Source organism: Microtus pennsylvanicus, chromosome 10, assembly GCF_037038515.1.
Source record: "Microtus pennsylvanicus isolate mMicPen1 chromosome 10, mMicPen1.hap1, whole genome shotgun sequence".
Lineage (NCBI taxonomy): Eukaryota > Metazoa > Chordata > Mammalia > Rodentia > Cricetidae > Microtus > Microtus pennsylvanicus.
Window position 1 is genome coordinate 99,367,067 of NC_134588.1, and position 15,930 is coordinate 99,382,996.

A 15,930-nucleotide genomic window follows, 5' to 3' on the forward strand; every position below is an offset into this window, starting at 1 on the left:
CTCAGTGCTATTGTCAGCCTCGGATACCTTAGACACCTTAGACACGGTTTCAGAGCAATCGAGGATGGTGAAATGGAGAGCGTGAAGTGGTCCTAGATGAGAGATCAGACACCAGGGTGAGGGAAGGGTTGACCGGACCAGATGTTGTTAAAAGGAAGAAAAAAGGAACAATTCTTAAGCTCCCCAGGGCAGAACACGCCTGTAACCCTGGCACTCTGGAGCCTCAAGGTTCTGGGGCAGAGTAGAGGACAGCCGAGTGTGGACGTGGGACAGCTGCCCAGCCTGTCCTGGAGCTCACTGGTACAGGTGGGTTGATAAACTCACCCTTGGCAAAGCACAAGGCGCTATAAACCTGGAAAGAGGTAATTAAGAGATTCCAGCTGTGGCATGGAGGAAGAGAGTTGCCATGCACGAGTGTCCAGAACCTCGGAGGAGCTGCCGAGCAACAAGAAGAAGACATCCTTGAGGGATGGGGTGATGGCTCAGGGGTTGGGAGCACACACTCATGCTCCTCTGGAGAGCTGGGTCAGACCCACAGCTGCAGGGGATCCGATGGCCTCTCTGGACCCCCAGTCATGTGCACACACCTCCCCCAGCCCACACAGGATCCGATGGCCTCTCTGGACCCCCATTCATGTGCACACACCTCCCCAACCCACACAGGGGATCCGATGGCCTCTCTGGACCCCCATTCATGTGCACACACCTCCCCCAGCCCACACAGGATCCGATGGCCTCTCTGGACCCCCATTCATGTGCACACACCTCCCCCAACCCACACAGGATCCGATGGCCTCTCTGGACCCCCATTCATGTGCACACACCTCCCCCAACCCACACAGGCATACACACAATTAAGGAAATAAGTATTTGAAAATGTTTTTCAGTTTTTTGGTTTTTGAGACAAAATTTCTCTGGGTATCCCTGGCTGTCCTGGCCTTGAACTCGGAGGTCTGCCTGCCTCTCCCTCCTGAGTGTAGTGCTGTTTGTTTTGAGGAAAATAATCTAAAAGTTCATCAGAGGAATGTTTCCATGCTTCAGAACATGGCTTGGCCACGAAAAGAACGTGATAGCCAAACGTCCTGGCATTCAAGAGGTGGAGGCAGGAAGATTGTGAGTTTGAGGTCAGTCGGGGTTACATAGAACCTGTCCCTGACCACCAAAGAATGCAATAGATCTGGAGGGGGTTGAGGGTGGGGGTGGGGTGGGACAGCATGGAAATGGCACATATCCAAGTCACATGGAAAAAAAGATGAGTACTCGCTCTATCTGTATAGAGATGTATATATGTGCATGTATATGTATGTATATATGTATACACACATGTTTGTTTAGCTTGTAACTGGTTACCAGCATTCCAAAAAGCTTAGACAAGAAGATTATTGGGAGTTTGTGGCCACCCTGGGAGACATGGTGTGTTCTACCCACTTCAAAAAATTGAAAAGAAAAAAATGTTAATTTATGGAAAAATATCTGAAGGCTAATACAAAAATAATAGCGGTGGTTAATTACCCTGGGAGGACTTGTAGGGAGGGGTGAAGATGAATGAGTGTTTATAATAGGGAAGTTTGGGCTTGTCTTTAAACAGTATTGTTTAACCAGCGGCTCAGGGGTAGATTCCTTGCTTAGCATGAGTAAAGTCCTTAGGGTTTAAGCCCTAGAATCAATTAATCAAGAAGTAAATGAATCAGAAGATGGGGTGCGAGGGAAGATAGTAAATCCTGGTTTTTCACAGCAGAGAATGTTAGGAAACCATTGTTTAAAAAATCTAATTACGGTTTTGGGAGGTAAACCATCAGAAGTTATCTTTGAAGAGTGGAGAGGGTGGAGTGGGAGACAATTGCTTTCCTAGGCTGTTTGATTTTCTGTCACACGTCCCCAAACGGTTCCCACTGGGGCCTCTCCATGCTCCAGGAGGAGGCCAAATGCTGGCCGGGTAGCTCAGAGGAAGCAAAAGTGCTTGGTGGCTGGGATGTCACCTTCCCTAATGAGCGCACAGGAAGGGGGTCAGCTGCTCCAGCTTCTCCAAACTCGTTTCCTTCCCAAGCTGCACTGATCTACTGATAATGAACTGACATTTCTGGAGAGAGAATCTGCCTCCAAAGGACCGCTTATCCTAGTGATTCCCAGCAGACCCCTCATTCATTACTATGTATCTTTTTGCCCAGCACGCCTCACCTCTAGTTGCCAGGAATGTAAATCCCTCCTCCCGATGTTATCACAGCCCTGGGAATTATAGAGTGGAGGGCAACGTTTTTATCATCAATGCCACATCCTCCATTAGTCTTCCTCCAGGCCTTTGTTCTATATATGGGTAGACTTCAAACCCACAGCTAAAAAGCTTGAGAGAGTCCCCTTTTCTAGCTAGGCTGGAGTGGCTATCGTCCCAACAACTGGAAGGATAAGGTTGGAGGCCAGGGCCCAGAGGTCAGCCATGTCTGTTTAGAAAGGAAGACAGGGGAAGAGAAAGAGGGAAATGGGAATTTCCACTTCCAAATACTGAGTGACTCATAGGTGGAAACAGAAAAGTTTACCTCTTAGAAGTAGAGGCAGCAGAGGCTTCCAGAGCCTGGGGAGGTAAAGGAGCAGACAGTGGGACAAGGCTGGCTCAGGAATGTGCAGTCCCAGCAGCATGCGAGGGCTAGGTTCTGTTGGACCACACCTAGAGTGTGGTTATAGTTGGCCATGTGTGTTGCTGGGGTTGGAGGCAGAGCTCAGGGGTAGAGGGTGCGCTGAGCTCTGAGTTCAGCGGTAGTGCTGTGTATTACAAAACAGCCAGAGGAGAAGATTGTTTTCTTCTAAGACAAGGTCTTCCTGCATAGCCCATGCTAACCTCAAACTCATGACAATTCTCCTGTCTCAGGCTCCCAAGTGCTGAGCTTACAGCCACCATGCCTATTTTTAGAAAGAGAATTTTGAAAGTTCTTACTGAAAAGGAATGATCATGTTTGAGGTGATGGACAAACTAAAAATCCAGACTTTATTACTACAATGATGTATATATGCATCGGTTTTGCATACTATACCATAGTTACAGACAGTTATTTAAAGATTTAAAATCAGCCTGGTGGTGGTGGCACACACCTTTAATCCCAGCACTCAGGAGGCAGAGGCAGGCAGATCTCTGTGAGTTCGAGGCCAGCCTGGTCTACAAAAGCTAGTTCCAGGATAGGCTCCAAAGCTACAGTGAAACCCTGTCTCAAAAAAAAAAAAAAGATTTAAAACCAGGTTGTGTACAGTGGCTATCACCTCTAATCTCAGCATTTGGGAGGCAGAGGGATGTAGATCTTCATAAGTCTAAGGCCAGCTTAGTCTATGTAGGGAGTTTCAGGCCAACCACATCTATAAGGTGAGACCCCCATCTCGATAGATAGATAGATAGATAGATAGATAGATAGATAGATATTTAGAACTAGCTTGAATGCCAGGTGGTGGTGGCATGTGCCTTTAGTCTCAGCACTTGAGAGGCATAGGCAGAAGCAGAGGTAGAGTCAGGCATATATATCTCTCTTTTTTTTTTGTTTTGTTTTGTTTTGTTTTTGTTTTTCGAGACAGGGTTTCTTTGTGACTTTGGAGCCTGTCCTGGAACTAGCTCTGTAGACCAGGCTGGTCTGGAGCTCACAAAGATCCGCCTGCCTCTGCCTCCCGAGTGCTGGGATTAAAGGCGTGCGCCACCATCGCCCGGCCCAGGCATATCTCTTAAATTTGAGGTTAGCTTAGTCTACAAAGCAAGTTCCAGGATATCCAGGGCTACATAGAGAAACCCTGTCTTGAAAAACAAATAAATAAAAAAAGAAGAAGAAGGAGAAGGAGAAGGAGAAGAAGAAGAAGAAGAAGAAGAAGAAGAAGAAGAAGAAGAAGAAGAAGAAGAAGAAGAAGGAAGGAAGAAAAAGAAAGGAAGGAAGGAAAGAAGGAAGGAAGAGAAAGATTAAGTGCTCATGTGAGGGTGTGAGGGCAGGGGAAAGAAATCCCCAAGGGAGTAAGAGAACTGGCCCAGTATTTACTGTCAAGTGAAACCAGAGACCTGTGCTGGATATCACACATCTAACCTGCCTACCCACCTGGCCTTGCCCAGTTAGAGTGTACTGAAGTGCATGCCAAACGTGCTGCTCCAGCCAGGATCTGGGTGTCTGAGTAGGAGAGGCTCTTCTTACTGTCTGTCCTTAAATACACCAGTGTACAGGCTTTGTTTTCTCAAGACAGGGTTTCTCTCTGAAACAGTCTTGGCTGTCCTGGAACTCACTCTATAGACCAGACAGGGCTTGAACTCATAGAGACCCGCCTGCCTCTGCCTCCTGAGGGCTGGGATTAAAGGCACCGCCTGCCAGTTTGTTTTCTCTTTAACATTGTATCAGGCTAGATAGAGCGCTACCACCACCTGCCCCTGGTTTTCTCTTTAAAGTTGTATCAGGCTGGACAGAGCGCCACCACCACCTGCCCCCTGGTTTTCTCTTTAACGTTGTATACACCACCTGCCCCCCTGGTTTTCTCTTTGACATTGTATCAGGCTGGATAGAGCGCCACCACCACCTGCCCCCTGGTTTTCTCTTTGACATTGTATCAGGCTGGATAGAGCGCCACCACCACCTGCCAGCTGGTTTTCTCTTTAACATTGTATCAGGCTGGATAGAGAGCCACCACCACTTGCCCCCTGGTTTTCTCTTTAACATTGTATCAGGCTGGATACAGCTCCAGGGTAGAGCACTTCCTCTGCTTCCATTTCCAGCAATGAGATCGAGGGCTGTTTATTAACTTCTGGTGAAGACTGGCTTTAACCTGGGCTACTCTTACACATATCCAATTTCCCACTTCTTATTGCTCTGTAATTTTTGCCCCCTCCCCTTATCCTCTTCTTTTTATTCTTTTTTTTATTTTTTATTATCCCCCCCTCTTTTTATTCTTTTTGTTTGTTTTTTGAGACAGGATTTCTCTATGTATCTCTGGCTGTCCTGGAACTCACTCTGTAGACCAGGCTGGCTTCAAACCGACAGAGATCCACCTGCCTTTACCTCCCAAGTGCACTTGCCAGGCCTGAGAAATGTTTTAAGGATGAAGATAAGAAAAAAAGAGATTATCAAAATGACTCAGTGGAAAAAGGTGCTGCTACCAAGCCTGGTGACCTGAGTTTGACCCCCAGCATCCACCTGGTAGCAGACACTCCAAGGTTTCCTCTGAGCAATGCATACGTGTACACCTCAGACCATATACTACATACACACCACACACCATACTACATACACACATATCGCACACACCACACACACACACTTCACACACACACACTAAATTAGAAGGAAATGGGGGTATTCAGGGTGAGGAAAAATAATGAGTAGGGCCAGAATGTCAGCTTTTGGTCTGACTACCAGGGTTAAAGCTGAGTTGCTGAGCAGAGGTGGGAGGTCCTTGAACTCCCCACAGGGCAGGGAACCCTGTCTGCTCTAAGGGCTGATGAGAGAGGGGGAGTTGATTGGGGGAGGGGGAGGGATATGGGAGGCGGTGGCGGGGAAGAGACAGAAATCTTTAATAAATAAATAAATAAATTAAAAAAAAAAAGAAGGAGCTTCTGTCTGTGGGAGGAAGGTGTCACAGTGGTGATTGGCCAGGGCATGGTAGAGACTTTTGTACCCCATGTAAAAATGAATGGAAGAGGAGGATAGTTCCAAATTGCACCTGGACCACTAGTCTTTCTTTATTTTTTTTCCTTTTTTTTTTTTTTTTTTTTTTTTGATTTTCGAGACAGGGTTTCTCTGTGGCTTTGGAGCCTGTCCTGGAACTCGCTCTGTAGACCAGGCTGGTCTCGAACTCACAGAGATCCGCCTGTCTCTGCCTCCCGAGTGCGGACCACCAGTCTTATATGTGAAATGTTCTATAGATAATGGGGAGATACAGAGACATAGGTGATGGGGAGATACAGATATACGTAGGTGATGAAGTTTGGGACAAGGATGTTGGTGACAGAACTTTATAGGAAGGTGGAGGTAATTCTGTGGCTATCTTCTCCCCCCATCAATCCCCAGCTATCATATGGCAACTGAACCCAGGACCTTGAGCAAGCAGGCAAGCCTCTCAGTTAGATCCCAGAAAGAATGTCCTGTGTGCTTTGTATTATTCTTTTTTATTTTTTAATATTTATTTATGTGTTTGTGTGTATTTGTGTGGTGTCTACCACTTATGTGCTGATACCCAGGAAGGCCAGAAAAGGCTGTTGAATTCCCTGGAGTTCAAGTTATGAGAGGTCATGAGCCTCCTACCTCTCTCCCTCCTTCCCTTCTGTGCTGGGATTGAACCAGAGCTTTGCACCTGTAGGCAAGCACTCTACCTGTGAGCTGTACCTCAGTCCCTAGATAATTCCAACTCTACATATTGCCAACTTTGGATCATTAAATATTATGATACTTTTCTGTGTATAATATGATGCTGTTCAGAACAGTACGAGAGTAAAAGAACCATTGTCTGCCTGTTCCTAGTCTAACATTTCCAGACAGGACTTGGGGTGGCTCAGAGAAAGCCTAGAAGTGGTCTCAGGTCAATGCTGTTGCTTTGTGTGTGGTGCCCTCCCTTTCCTTTCCCCCAGTCATTTTATTTTTGTATATCACAGGTAGATAGGAAACCGAGGAATAATCCCTGGGAGGGCTGGGCTATGTGTAGCCGAATGGTACCAATTCTCTTATCTGACTTAGACATTTGCCTCACTGGCCGGCTTTGACACACCCCTGTCCCCTCAGCCCCGGTTCTCCAACAGAAGAATCTTTCTCTTTACCTTCTGATTCCTGGACCCTGTCTCTGGTGAAATCCAGGCAGAGGGCCAGGCTGGGGGACAGGAGCTAGCAAGTCTCAGGTGACTCCTCGTGGAACACACCTACCTGGTGGAAAGTGACAGGTGGCACAGCCGTGGGCCATCCCTGCAGTCCAGGGTTGGCTCGCATGGAGCCTCCATGATGCCCCACTGAGCAGAATAGTGGCTTGGCCTGGACTGTGGGCCCCAGAGAGAATGGCGCAAACCAGGCTGGGAGAGATTGGTGCTGCAGGGGGTGTCGTGAGGAATCTGTACTTTCTACAATCACTCAGAACATCCACCGCATAAAAGCTCCGTGGGGGAAGGGGGGATGCATCTTCAACAACCATCCCAAAGAGTTGCCGTTCATAAAGTGTCTGGACCGTCCCTACCTTAGAAGTCTGATTTATAGAGCTCTAGAAGGAGTGTTCCCTGCTCTCCAGGACCCGAGGAGCAGTTTGACAAGTTTTCTGCTTTTTCAGGCCTGACCTGACTCCACCCCAGACACTCTGTCCCACTCAGATCCACAATATAAGGGGAAGGCCTGGCCTTTACATGACAAAAGTAGCTCCCCTCCCCCACTTGAGCAATCTGCCCATTGTAAAACTTTCCAATCCACAACCGCATCCTTCTTTAGGCCATTGGCTAATTGCCCAATTACTGTATTTCCCCAACAGAACTCTTCTGGGCTGCTGGGAATCCACATCCAGAAGCCCTGGCCTGGGTCTCGGGAAGCCTTGGAAGTCTGGTAGATTGGCGCTCTGTTCCTCTGTCTGCTTCTCACGCTGCCCTGCCCCCATCGGGACCTGACTCTTGAGTTGTCTGAGTTCCCAAGTGGCCTGCGACTTGATGGATGGCTTCTGCCAAAGAAGCCAGCGCTGGGGATAGTATGGGGTGCGGGAAGAACTTTGGCCTTTGAGTTGGCGCATCAGTTGTGTGTCGGTCCTGTGTGACTCTGACGGAGCTGTAGCTTCTCTGACCCCGCTTTCTCTGCACTGTCTGTGTGGCCCAGTCTGTTTCTGCCCTGAGATGTCTGGCATTACAGACTGGCAGGGGAAAGAGGATGTCAGTCTTTCCCCGGTTTTAAACATCCCCAGGCTCCTCCATTTCAGGAAGGGTTATATAGATACCCCTAGTGGCCACCCTGCCCAGGACCTTTTCGTCACCAATTTCCAGGAATTCCAAGTCCCTAAAGAGGTTCCCAGGTATTCAGGGTCCTTTTCTTTTTAAGTTGAAGTAAGGTGTTTATTGGGGTGAGGAAACACACATGCAGTAGACACTGAGAAAAAGACCCTCTGTGAAACCGAGGAAGGACTCGAAAAGGGGTTAAAGGTGAAAACCCCTGTTCTAGGTCCTTAAAGAAGCAGAATAATGACTAGGCAGTTCCTGACCTACTCAGGCCCAGTTCCTAGCTTGGCTCTGTCTCAGTGCAGAAGCACCCACAGGACCTCTGGGGAAGCAGGAACGCAGCAGAGAAGGGGTTCCGGCCTTCTACTATCTTCTCTGAGAATGGACATTTCTGTGGCTTGGTTGTTCTTTTGCTTAAGGGTAGAGGGAGGTACCCTGATCACTTCGGGCACCCCGATGGCCTCAGATCGAAGATGTCCATGAGAGGCCTTGGGAGCATCTGCAAGTCAGGAAGTCGACAACAGCAGATGCTGTTCTTTGACTCTGGGACAGAAGGTCTCACTGAACCACAGCAGGGCTTCGGGTGGTGTTACATCTTTGACACTGTCCCGGCTACGATAAGCCACAGGGTTTCCTGTCAGCCAGTGGCAAGGGTGGTGGACTCTTGCATATTTATGGGACACCAGCCTAGAAGAGCTTCCAGGGACTAAGGACCACAGGTCCTGGTTGCCTGTGAATGTGACACTTTTGTGCCGTTTGGCCCGACTAAAGCCCCAAATGTTAGCATCCCTTCCCTGTTAATCACTTGCAAAGGAAGGCAGCCAATGTTCCTTTTGAAGAAGGCCGTGTTTGTCAGCCACCAAGGGCTCCTTTGGGCTGGATGCAGGCTGGGGGTCTTATATTCCAGGGGACCCTCCTTAGGAGATGTGAGCTCCAGGATGGGATTAGTTTTTGTTTTTTGTTTTGCTGGTGCTGGCAATGGAACCCAGGACCTTGCACGTGCTAGGCAAGCACTTAACCACTGAACTATCCCTAGCTCCAAAATGAGATTTGAATTTCTTCTGGGGGATTACCTAGTTTCCTCAGAAACAGAGGTGGGAGAGAAGAGGAAAGAGGCCGCGAAGCAGCTGAGGTCATTGTTCTATGATTGAGAGACTTCCCTCTCTGGGGCCAGCTGTCAGGATTTTTATATTTCTCTCATCTCAGTCTGCCTATCATGTGACCCAATCTCCATGCCATTTTCTTCAAATAACCCTACCCCTGGCAGTCATTGTCCACCCTTGGGCAAGTCACATAACAGTTTTGTGCCTCAGTGTCTTCATCTATAAGGTGGCAGTAATAACGACTGGTCCCATCCCCAGGTTATTGTGAGAATTAGGACTGAACAGTGCCAGCCATGAGAATGCGTGCCTATAATCTTGGCATCAGGAAGGTTGAGGGAGGAGAACTTAGTTCAAGGCTAAGTTGGGCTATATAGCGAGACTGTCTCAAAATTAAACAAAGCATGTATACATGTCCTATAAGCTTTATTAGCCATTATGATTATCAGCAGATTTTGGTTTTTTTCTCTCTTCCTTTTTTTCTTTCTTTTTTTTCACAGTGGTGGAGCACAAACCTGAGGATTTGGGAGTGCTAGGCAAATGCTTTCCTACAGACCTATACCCTTGGCCCTATCAGAATTGGTGTGTGTCTGTGTGTGTGTGTGTGTGTGTGTGTGGTGGCTGTTTGAGCTATTATCAGAATTAGTTTTTCCCTTGAGTCCAAGAGAGTTTTCATTTCAATCGGTGATGTCTAAGAAAGACAGAAATAGTTTTAATAGGAGACAGGGCATACCCAGGGACCAGTGTCCCCCCACTGGGAAGACAGAGAGGTGATCCCTGCCTACCAGGTCCTTTGGCCCTTAGCTCCATGGTCACTGTTCACCTACCATGAGAATCGAGGATACAGGAAGGGCTTTCCTTTTGCACACATTAGATCTCTGAGCCAGAAGAAGCATTGGGAGACAGATGCCCACATTCATGTCCAAAGGTCTCTGCTAACTGAACATCATGACAGGTGACTTTGTTCTGTAGTGATCTGACCAGTCTCAGCTAAAATCTGCCTCCTGAGGGCTGCATGGATCCATGCTGCCAGCTTGAAATGGCTGGTGCAGGTGAGCATTCAAGCAATGCCTGCTACTGCTGTACATACGCATGTATGCACGCATGCATCCATGTATCTATTATGTATTTGTTTGAGACAGGCTGACCTCAAATGTGACATGTAGCTGAGGAATACCTGGAACTTCTGATCCTCCTGTCTCTGTCTCCCAAAGCAGTGCTGGATACTGAGCCTAGGACCTCACATTCATTAGGTAAGTGCTCTATTGAGCTGCATCCCAGGCTCCACGTTGCTCCTGTTGATGTCTTTACAAAAGCCACAGTGCTGAGAATGCACCCTCCAAGGGGATGACGATGAAAGCAAACCCTTCTCTAGCATTTTATAAGCTCCAGACTCTGTGCCCATCATCTATCCTTCATGCCAGCCCTGCGCAGTAGATTCTGCCATTGTCGCCTGTTTCTTCAGATGAGAAAAACAAAGCACCAAGAATGTAATGAAGTCCCCAGAAGGCCTGGCACCCACCATACCGTTTTAAAATGGGAGCTGGAAGAAGTGGGGGCAGTCACGTGTCTGCAACTGTGACTGAGGACTGGACACGCCTCTGGGCAGATCTGGCCTCTGTTTTGAAGGTTTCTGTCCCTAATTCTGTGACCGTGAACAAGATGAAAGTCCAAGTACTCATGGTATGAACCTAGTGTGTGGACCCCTCCCAGAGGGGACTGCTGTCTGAAGGGACACGTTCTGTGGTACTCTGAGGGCAAGATGGGACAGGCTTCACGCTTCTGGAGACTGTGCTACCAAATCTCTAGTTAACAGCACCATTCTGGGTGGTGTGAGGACTGTGATGAACCCCGGGGAATCTATGGGGGACTGAAGGATGCAGAGTTCTTTGACTCTGAGGTATCTGTGAAAGTGACCAGGCCCAGCAGGAATGCGAGACTATGCTCCCTCTGACCTCCACAGACCAGCCTAGGTAGGATGACCTCCAGGAGCAGTCTGCAAAAGACTTAAACAGGTTGGGATGGTGATGTACACCTGCCAGTGTGTGTCTGTGTGTGTGTGCGTGCGTGCACACGCGTGTGCGTGTGTATGTGTATGGTGTGTGTGCGTGTGTGTAAAGGCAGGAGGACTGTCAAAAAGTTTGAGGCCAGCCTGACCTAGGCTTTTTTCCCAAAATTTCAGCCCAGCCAGGGCTACATAGGTAGGTGTCATAGTGATATACATTTAATAAAAATCAGTAGCTGGAGAAAGTGAAGGTCACTCTCCTTTTCCCAGGAATTCTTTTCCCCACCAAGCAGGACTGTGACACTGTCAGATAACCCCAACAGGCGTGAACGGTGTTGTTGAGAGGCAGGGGCCCCACAGCCAGAAACCCTGGCCTGTGTGTCTTCCAGACAGCTCTTTGTACCCTTTCTAGACAGCCCCTCCTCAGGGCTCAGGGGCTCGTCTGGTGTTGAGCTCCCAGGAGGTCCCAGGGGTGTGACCTTTCTTGTCCTTCCTCCCTGCCCCCCACCCCAGAGCCAGCTATAAAGAAAGCCAGCACTAACTCTCAGCAGGCCATCTAGGCCCCAAGAGCTTTTCGGGGCACTTTAGGGACCACTTACCCAATATCCACAGTTCCTCCTGGGCAGCGCCATGCAGTCCCTGTGGCTTTGCTGGGTACTAGGGGTGCTGCCCCTGGCTGGCCATGGGGCAGCTGTGACGGAGGAGCAGGTCCTGGTCAGGCTACTGCAGCAGCTGAAGCTCAGCCAGGCTCCCATCCTGGACAGGGTGGACGTGGAGGGGATGGCCATCCCTGCCCACGTGAGGGCCCAGTATGTGACCCTGCTACAGCGAAGTCATGCTGACCGCTCCCGAGGCAAGAGGTTCAGCCAGAACTTTAGAGGTGAGCTCTTCCTGCTGCTCCTGGTCTCTTGAGAGGGTAGACTGAGCATGCCCACTCTGGGGATGTCAGTGGACCCTTTCTTTGTGTGCACTGCACACAAAGGTGGGGGGCTTAGTCTGAGGGGTGGTGAAATGCAAACATGGCCTTGGAGGGTGGCTGGGTGTAGGCCCCAGGCTCTGGCTGTGCACGGAGGACTGCCACTCTCGGGCAGGAGGAGGTGGATTAGGTTGGAGTAATGGGCAAGACCCAGACATGGAAAAGCAGAACCTTAGGGTATGTGTAGGGTGTATTTAGTATTAATTTTTCTGAAAGCAGTAGTATGACTTCCTGGGGTCACCATCTCAGACTATCTGGGACAGTGGCCAACTGGGTTTTGTACTATGAACATTGAAGTGAGTGATGGGTTGAAACAAACAAACAAACAAACCAACCAGCATCCTGAGAGTGGAGGTGGCCAGTTGTGGAGATGCAGGGGCCTAGATGGTAGCTTCTCCCCTTAAGGACTGGGACCAGACCTCAAGACACAGCCAGATTAGGGAGGTTTGGTGAACAAGTTTCCCCGGAGATTGTAAATAATTTTGTACTTGGAGATTTGTACCAGTGGCATAGAATGGGGGAGTCTGTCCCAGCCGACTCCCAGCACAGTGGTCCTGCCATCCTAGAGATCTCCCGGTTCCTGTAGAAGCCCGGCTGACTCTGTCCATGCCCACAGAGGTGGCAGGCAGGTTCCTGGTGTCCGAGACCTCCACGCATTTGCTAGTGTTTGGCATGGAGCAGCGGCTGCGGCCTAACAGCGAGCTGGTGCAGGCCGTGCTGCGGCTGTTTCAGGAGCCGGTCCCCAGAACTGCTCTCCGGAGGCACGAGAGGCTCTCCCCACACAGTGCCCGGGCTCGGGTCACCATTGAGTGGCTGAGAGTTCGTGAAGATGGCTCCAACCGCACCGCCCTCATCGACTCCAGGTATAGGCTATAGGTGTGTGTGTGTGTGTGTTGTGGGGGAATTGAGCTCAGCTCGGCCCTGCTGTGGGAGGGGAGCAGCTGAGGATGGGATGGGGACAGGACGGGACTGGAGACTCCTCTCTTAGTAGACTAGAGACAGTCTCCCAGTCCCCTAGCCTGACGCGCAGCTGTGTCACAGGCTCGTGTCCATCCATGAGAGCGGCTGGAAGGCCTTCGACGTGACAGAGGCAGTGAACTTCTGGCAGCAGCTGAGTCGACCGAGGCAGCCACTGCTGCTGCAGGTGTCGGTGCAGAGGGAGCATCTGGGTCCGGGAACGTGGAGTGCACACAAGTTGGTCCGTTTCGCTGCTCAAGGGGCGCCGGGCAGCGAGGGGCGGGGCGAGCCCCAGCTGGAGCTGCACACGCTGGATCTCAAGGACTACGGGTAGGCTGGAGGTTTGGTAGCCTGGGCTACAGCAGACTTGAGTCATCCTTCCCAGGTTTCTTGGGCCGGCTTAGGGGTGGGCTGGGTAGGCTGTCCCAGGAGATGACCCATTCCTATCCACAAGAGTTCCTAGCGGTGCGTTTAGAAATGCTATTAGTCAAATATTGAATTACATACATTATTGCAACAGTCTGTATCCACTCTTCCCTTTATGAATAAGTCTTTGAGAATTTTAGCTTGAGCTATTTTAAACTTAGATTTTGTTTTTTCAAGAGACAAGTTAGGTATATTTGGAGCAGACAAGGGCTATGTTGCCCTGTGCATCTAGGGTCCTTAAACTGGATTCAATAACCATGGATCCAAAGATACTAAAAACAAAACAAAACAAAAACATCTTATTAAGCATACGCTTGCCACATTTGTATTTGCTATTACTCTGAGTATGTATGTGGTGTGTACCTGTGTGCATTCAGAAATCAGAGGACAGCTTTGTGGGGTTTGTTCTACTCTTTCTTGTTTATATGGGTCCCAGGAACCCATCCAGCGTGGGCCTTCAGTCTTGCATGGCAGGCACTTTACCTGCTGAGCTACCTTGCCTGCCCCACATATGCTTTTGTTGTTGTTGTTAAAAATATTTTTATTGCTGGTCAGTGGTGCACGCCTTTAATCCCATCACTGGAGAGGTAGAGGCAGGTGAATCTCTGAGTTCGAGGCCAGCCTGGTCTACAAAGTGAGTTCCAGGATAGACAGGGCTGTTACACAGATCAACCCTTAGTAAGCAGTAGATGACTTTATGTTGTAGCTGTGTTTCTTTATTTGTTCTTTATCCTTCATGAGTTCTCTTTGGATGCCTTAAAAAATGGATGGTAAGTCTCCTCGGAGGTTCCTGGACCTTGGCTCTGTCGGTCAGGTGACTTTTGGCCTCTCATTCCCCACAGGGCTCAAGGCAACTGTAACCCTGAGGCCCCAGTGACTGAAGGCACCAGATGCTGCCGCCAAGAGATGTACCTTGACCTGCAGGGGATGAAGTGGGCAGAGAACTGGGTTTTGGAACCCCCAGGGTTCCTGGTCTATGAGTGTGTGGGCAGCTGCCTGCAGCCACCAGAGTCCCTGACCATCAAGTGGCCGTTCCTGGGGCCACGGCAGTGTGTTGCCTCAGAGATGACCTCCCTGCCCATGATTGTCAGCATGAAGGAGGGAGGCAGGACCAGGCCTCAGGTGGTCAGCCTGCCCAACATGAGGGTGCAGACTTGCAGCTGTGCCTCGGATGGGGCTCTCATTCCGAGGGGGATCGATCTGTAGTCCCTACACAGCCACGCTTTGACACTTAGCGAGCCCACATTTCACCTTTGCCCCACAGTCTTCCCTGTCATGGCTGCCTTGTCCATCACCCAGTCTAAGCACTTACGTGAGTGAATACTGTCATCCCAGTGGGACACCAGTTAGCGGGGGACATGGCGGCGGACAGGTTGTCAGCTGAATCTGTTTTCTGGCCAGTTCTCAGCTAGTTGTGCAACAAAACCCTACGGTGAGAGCAGGGGAATCTGCTAATTTACTCTACCGTGTGGTGATATTTAAATTCATTTAAACCAAACAAAGTAAGTAGAAAAGTCCCAGCGAGCCCCAGTTAGTAGGCTATCTAAAAAAGTCTCCTTAGTACTAGCACATTCTAGACTTCTTTATTTCTTTTGGGACAGGGTCTTAATATGTAGCTCAGGGTGGCCTCAAACTCAAACACACCTCTCTCTGCTCCCAAGTGCTGAGTTAAAGGCATGCACCATTACGCTCTGCCTCTTCTAGATGTTAAAAACACACTGTGGCCAGACAGTGGTGGTGCACACCTTTAATCCCAGCACTCAGGAGACAGAGGCAGGTGGATCTCTGAGTTTGAGGCCAGCCTGGTCTACAGAGCTAGTTCCAGGACAGCCAGGGCTACATAGTGAAACCCTATCTCTAAAAACCAGAATACAAAACAAAACCACCACCACCACCAAAAAAACAAAACAACAACGACAAAACTCACACTGTTGTGGTCTTTGTTCTAAGAGCACTAAGAAGAATGAGGAAGAAGAGCTATAGGTTAGGACACTGGTCAGGAAATCAAACGCTTAGCTTCCGGGCAGAGCTGACCACAAGCAGGGTCTCAAGGCAGCGTGGAAGCCTATGGGCTACTGTGTTAGCTTAAAAAGGAGTGGTGGTCTCCAGCTCTGAGGCTTTATTGCCCCAGGGAACAGATGGCCCCCAGCATTGTGTGCTATTGCAGTGTTAGCGTGACCTGGGTGTGTTTAGCGTTCCCTTCTATCTTAGAGAATAGCACGAGAAAGTATGTGTGTTAACAGGATACTTTCTTTGTATTTAGCAAAAACCAGTTGAACATAGATTATCTGAAGGAACAAAATTAAAGCAATGTCTCACTCTGTGTGTCTGCGTCATTTCTAGTACTCTTCACTAGAGGGTGATGGGGAACGATAGCAATACGCTTGGAGGGTACGGGGATAATCAGAGACTCCCAGTTTTGGAAGCTTGAACACTGCACTAAGTTTAAATCCCCCATGTGACTCTTATTCAAAATATTATATTGAACAATTATATAAACCTCCTCTTTAGAAAGAACTTTGACCTTTGCAATGGAGATGCAGGTGATAGTTGCGCGGTAAGC

At 49.2% G+C, this 15,930-nt stretch overlaps 1 protein-coding gene across 1 annotated transcript; it reads left to right on the forward strand.

Moving 5' to 3' along the window:
• Window positions 1-11,638: 11,638 nt before the first annotated feature.
• Window positions 11,639-14,573, forward strand: LOC142858405 (left-right determination factor 2). The gene is made up of 4 exons (XM_075987586.1): window positions 11,639-11,888; window positions 12,601-12,847; window positions 13,026-13,271; window positions 14,210-14,573. Exons 1-4 carry the CDS (start codon window positions 11,639-11,641, stop codon window positions 14,571-14,573), a joined length of 1,107 nt encoding a protein of 368 aa, XP_075843701.1.
• The last annotated feature ends 1,357 nt before the right edge of the window (window positions 14,574-15,930 follow it).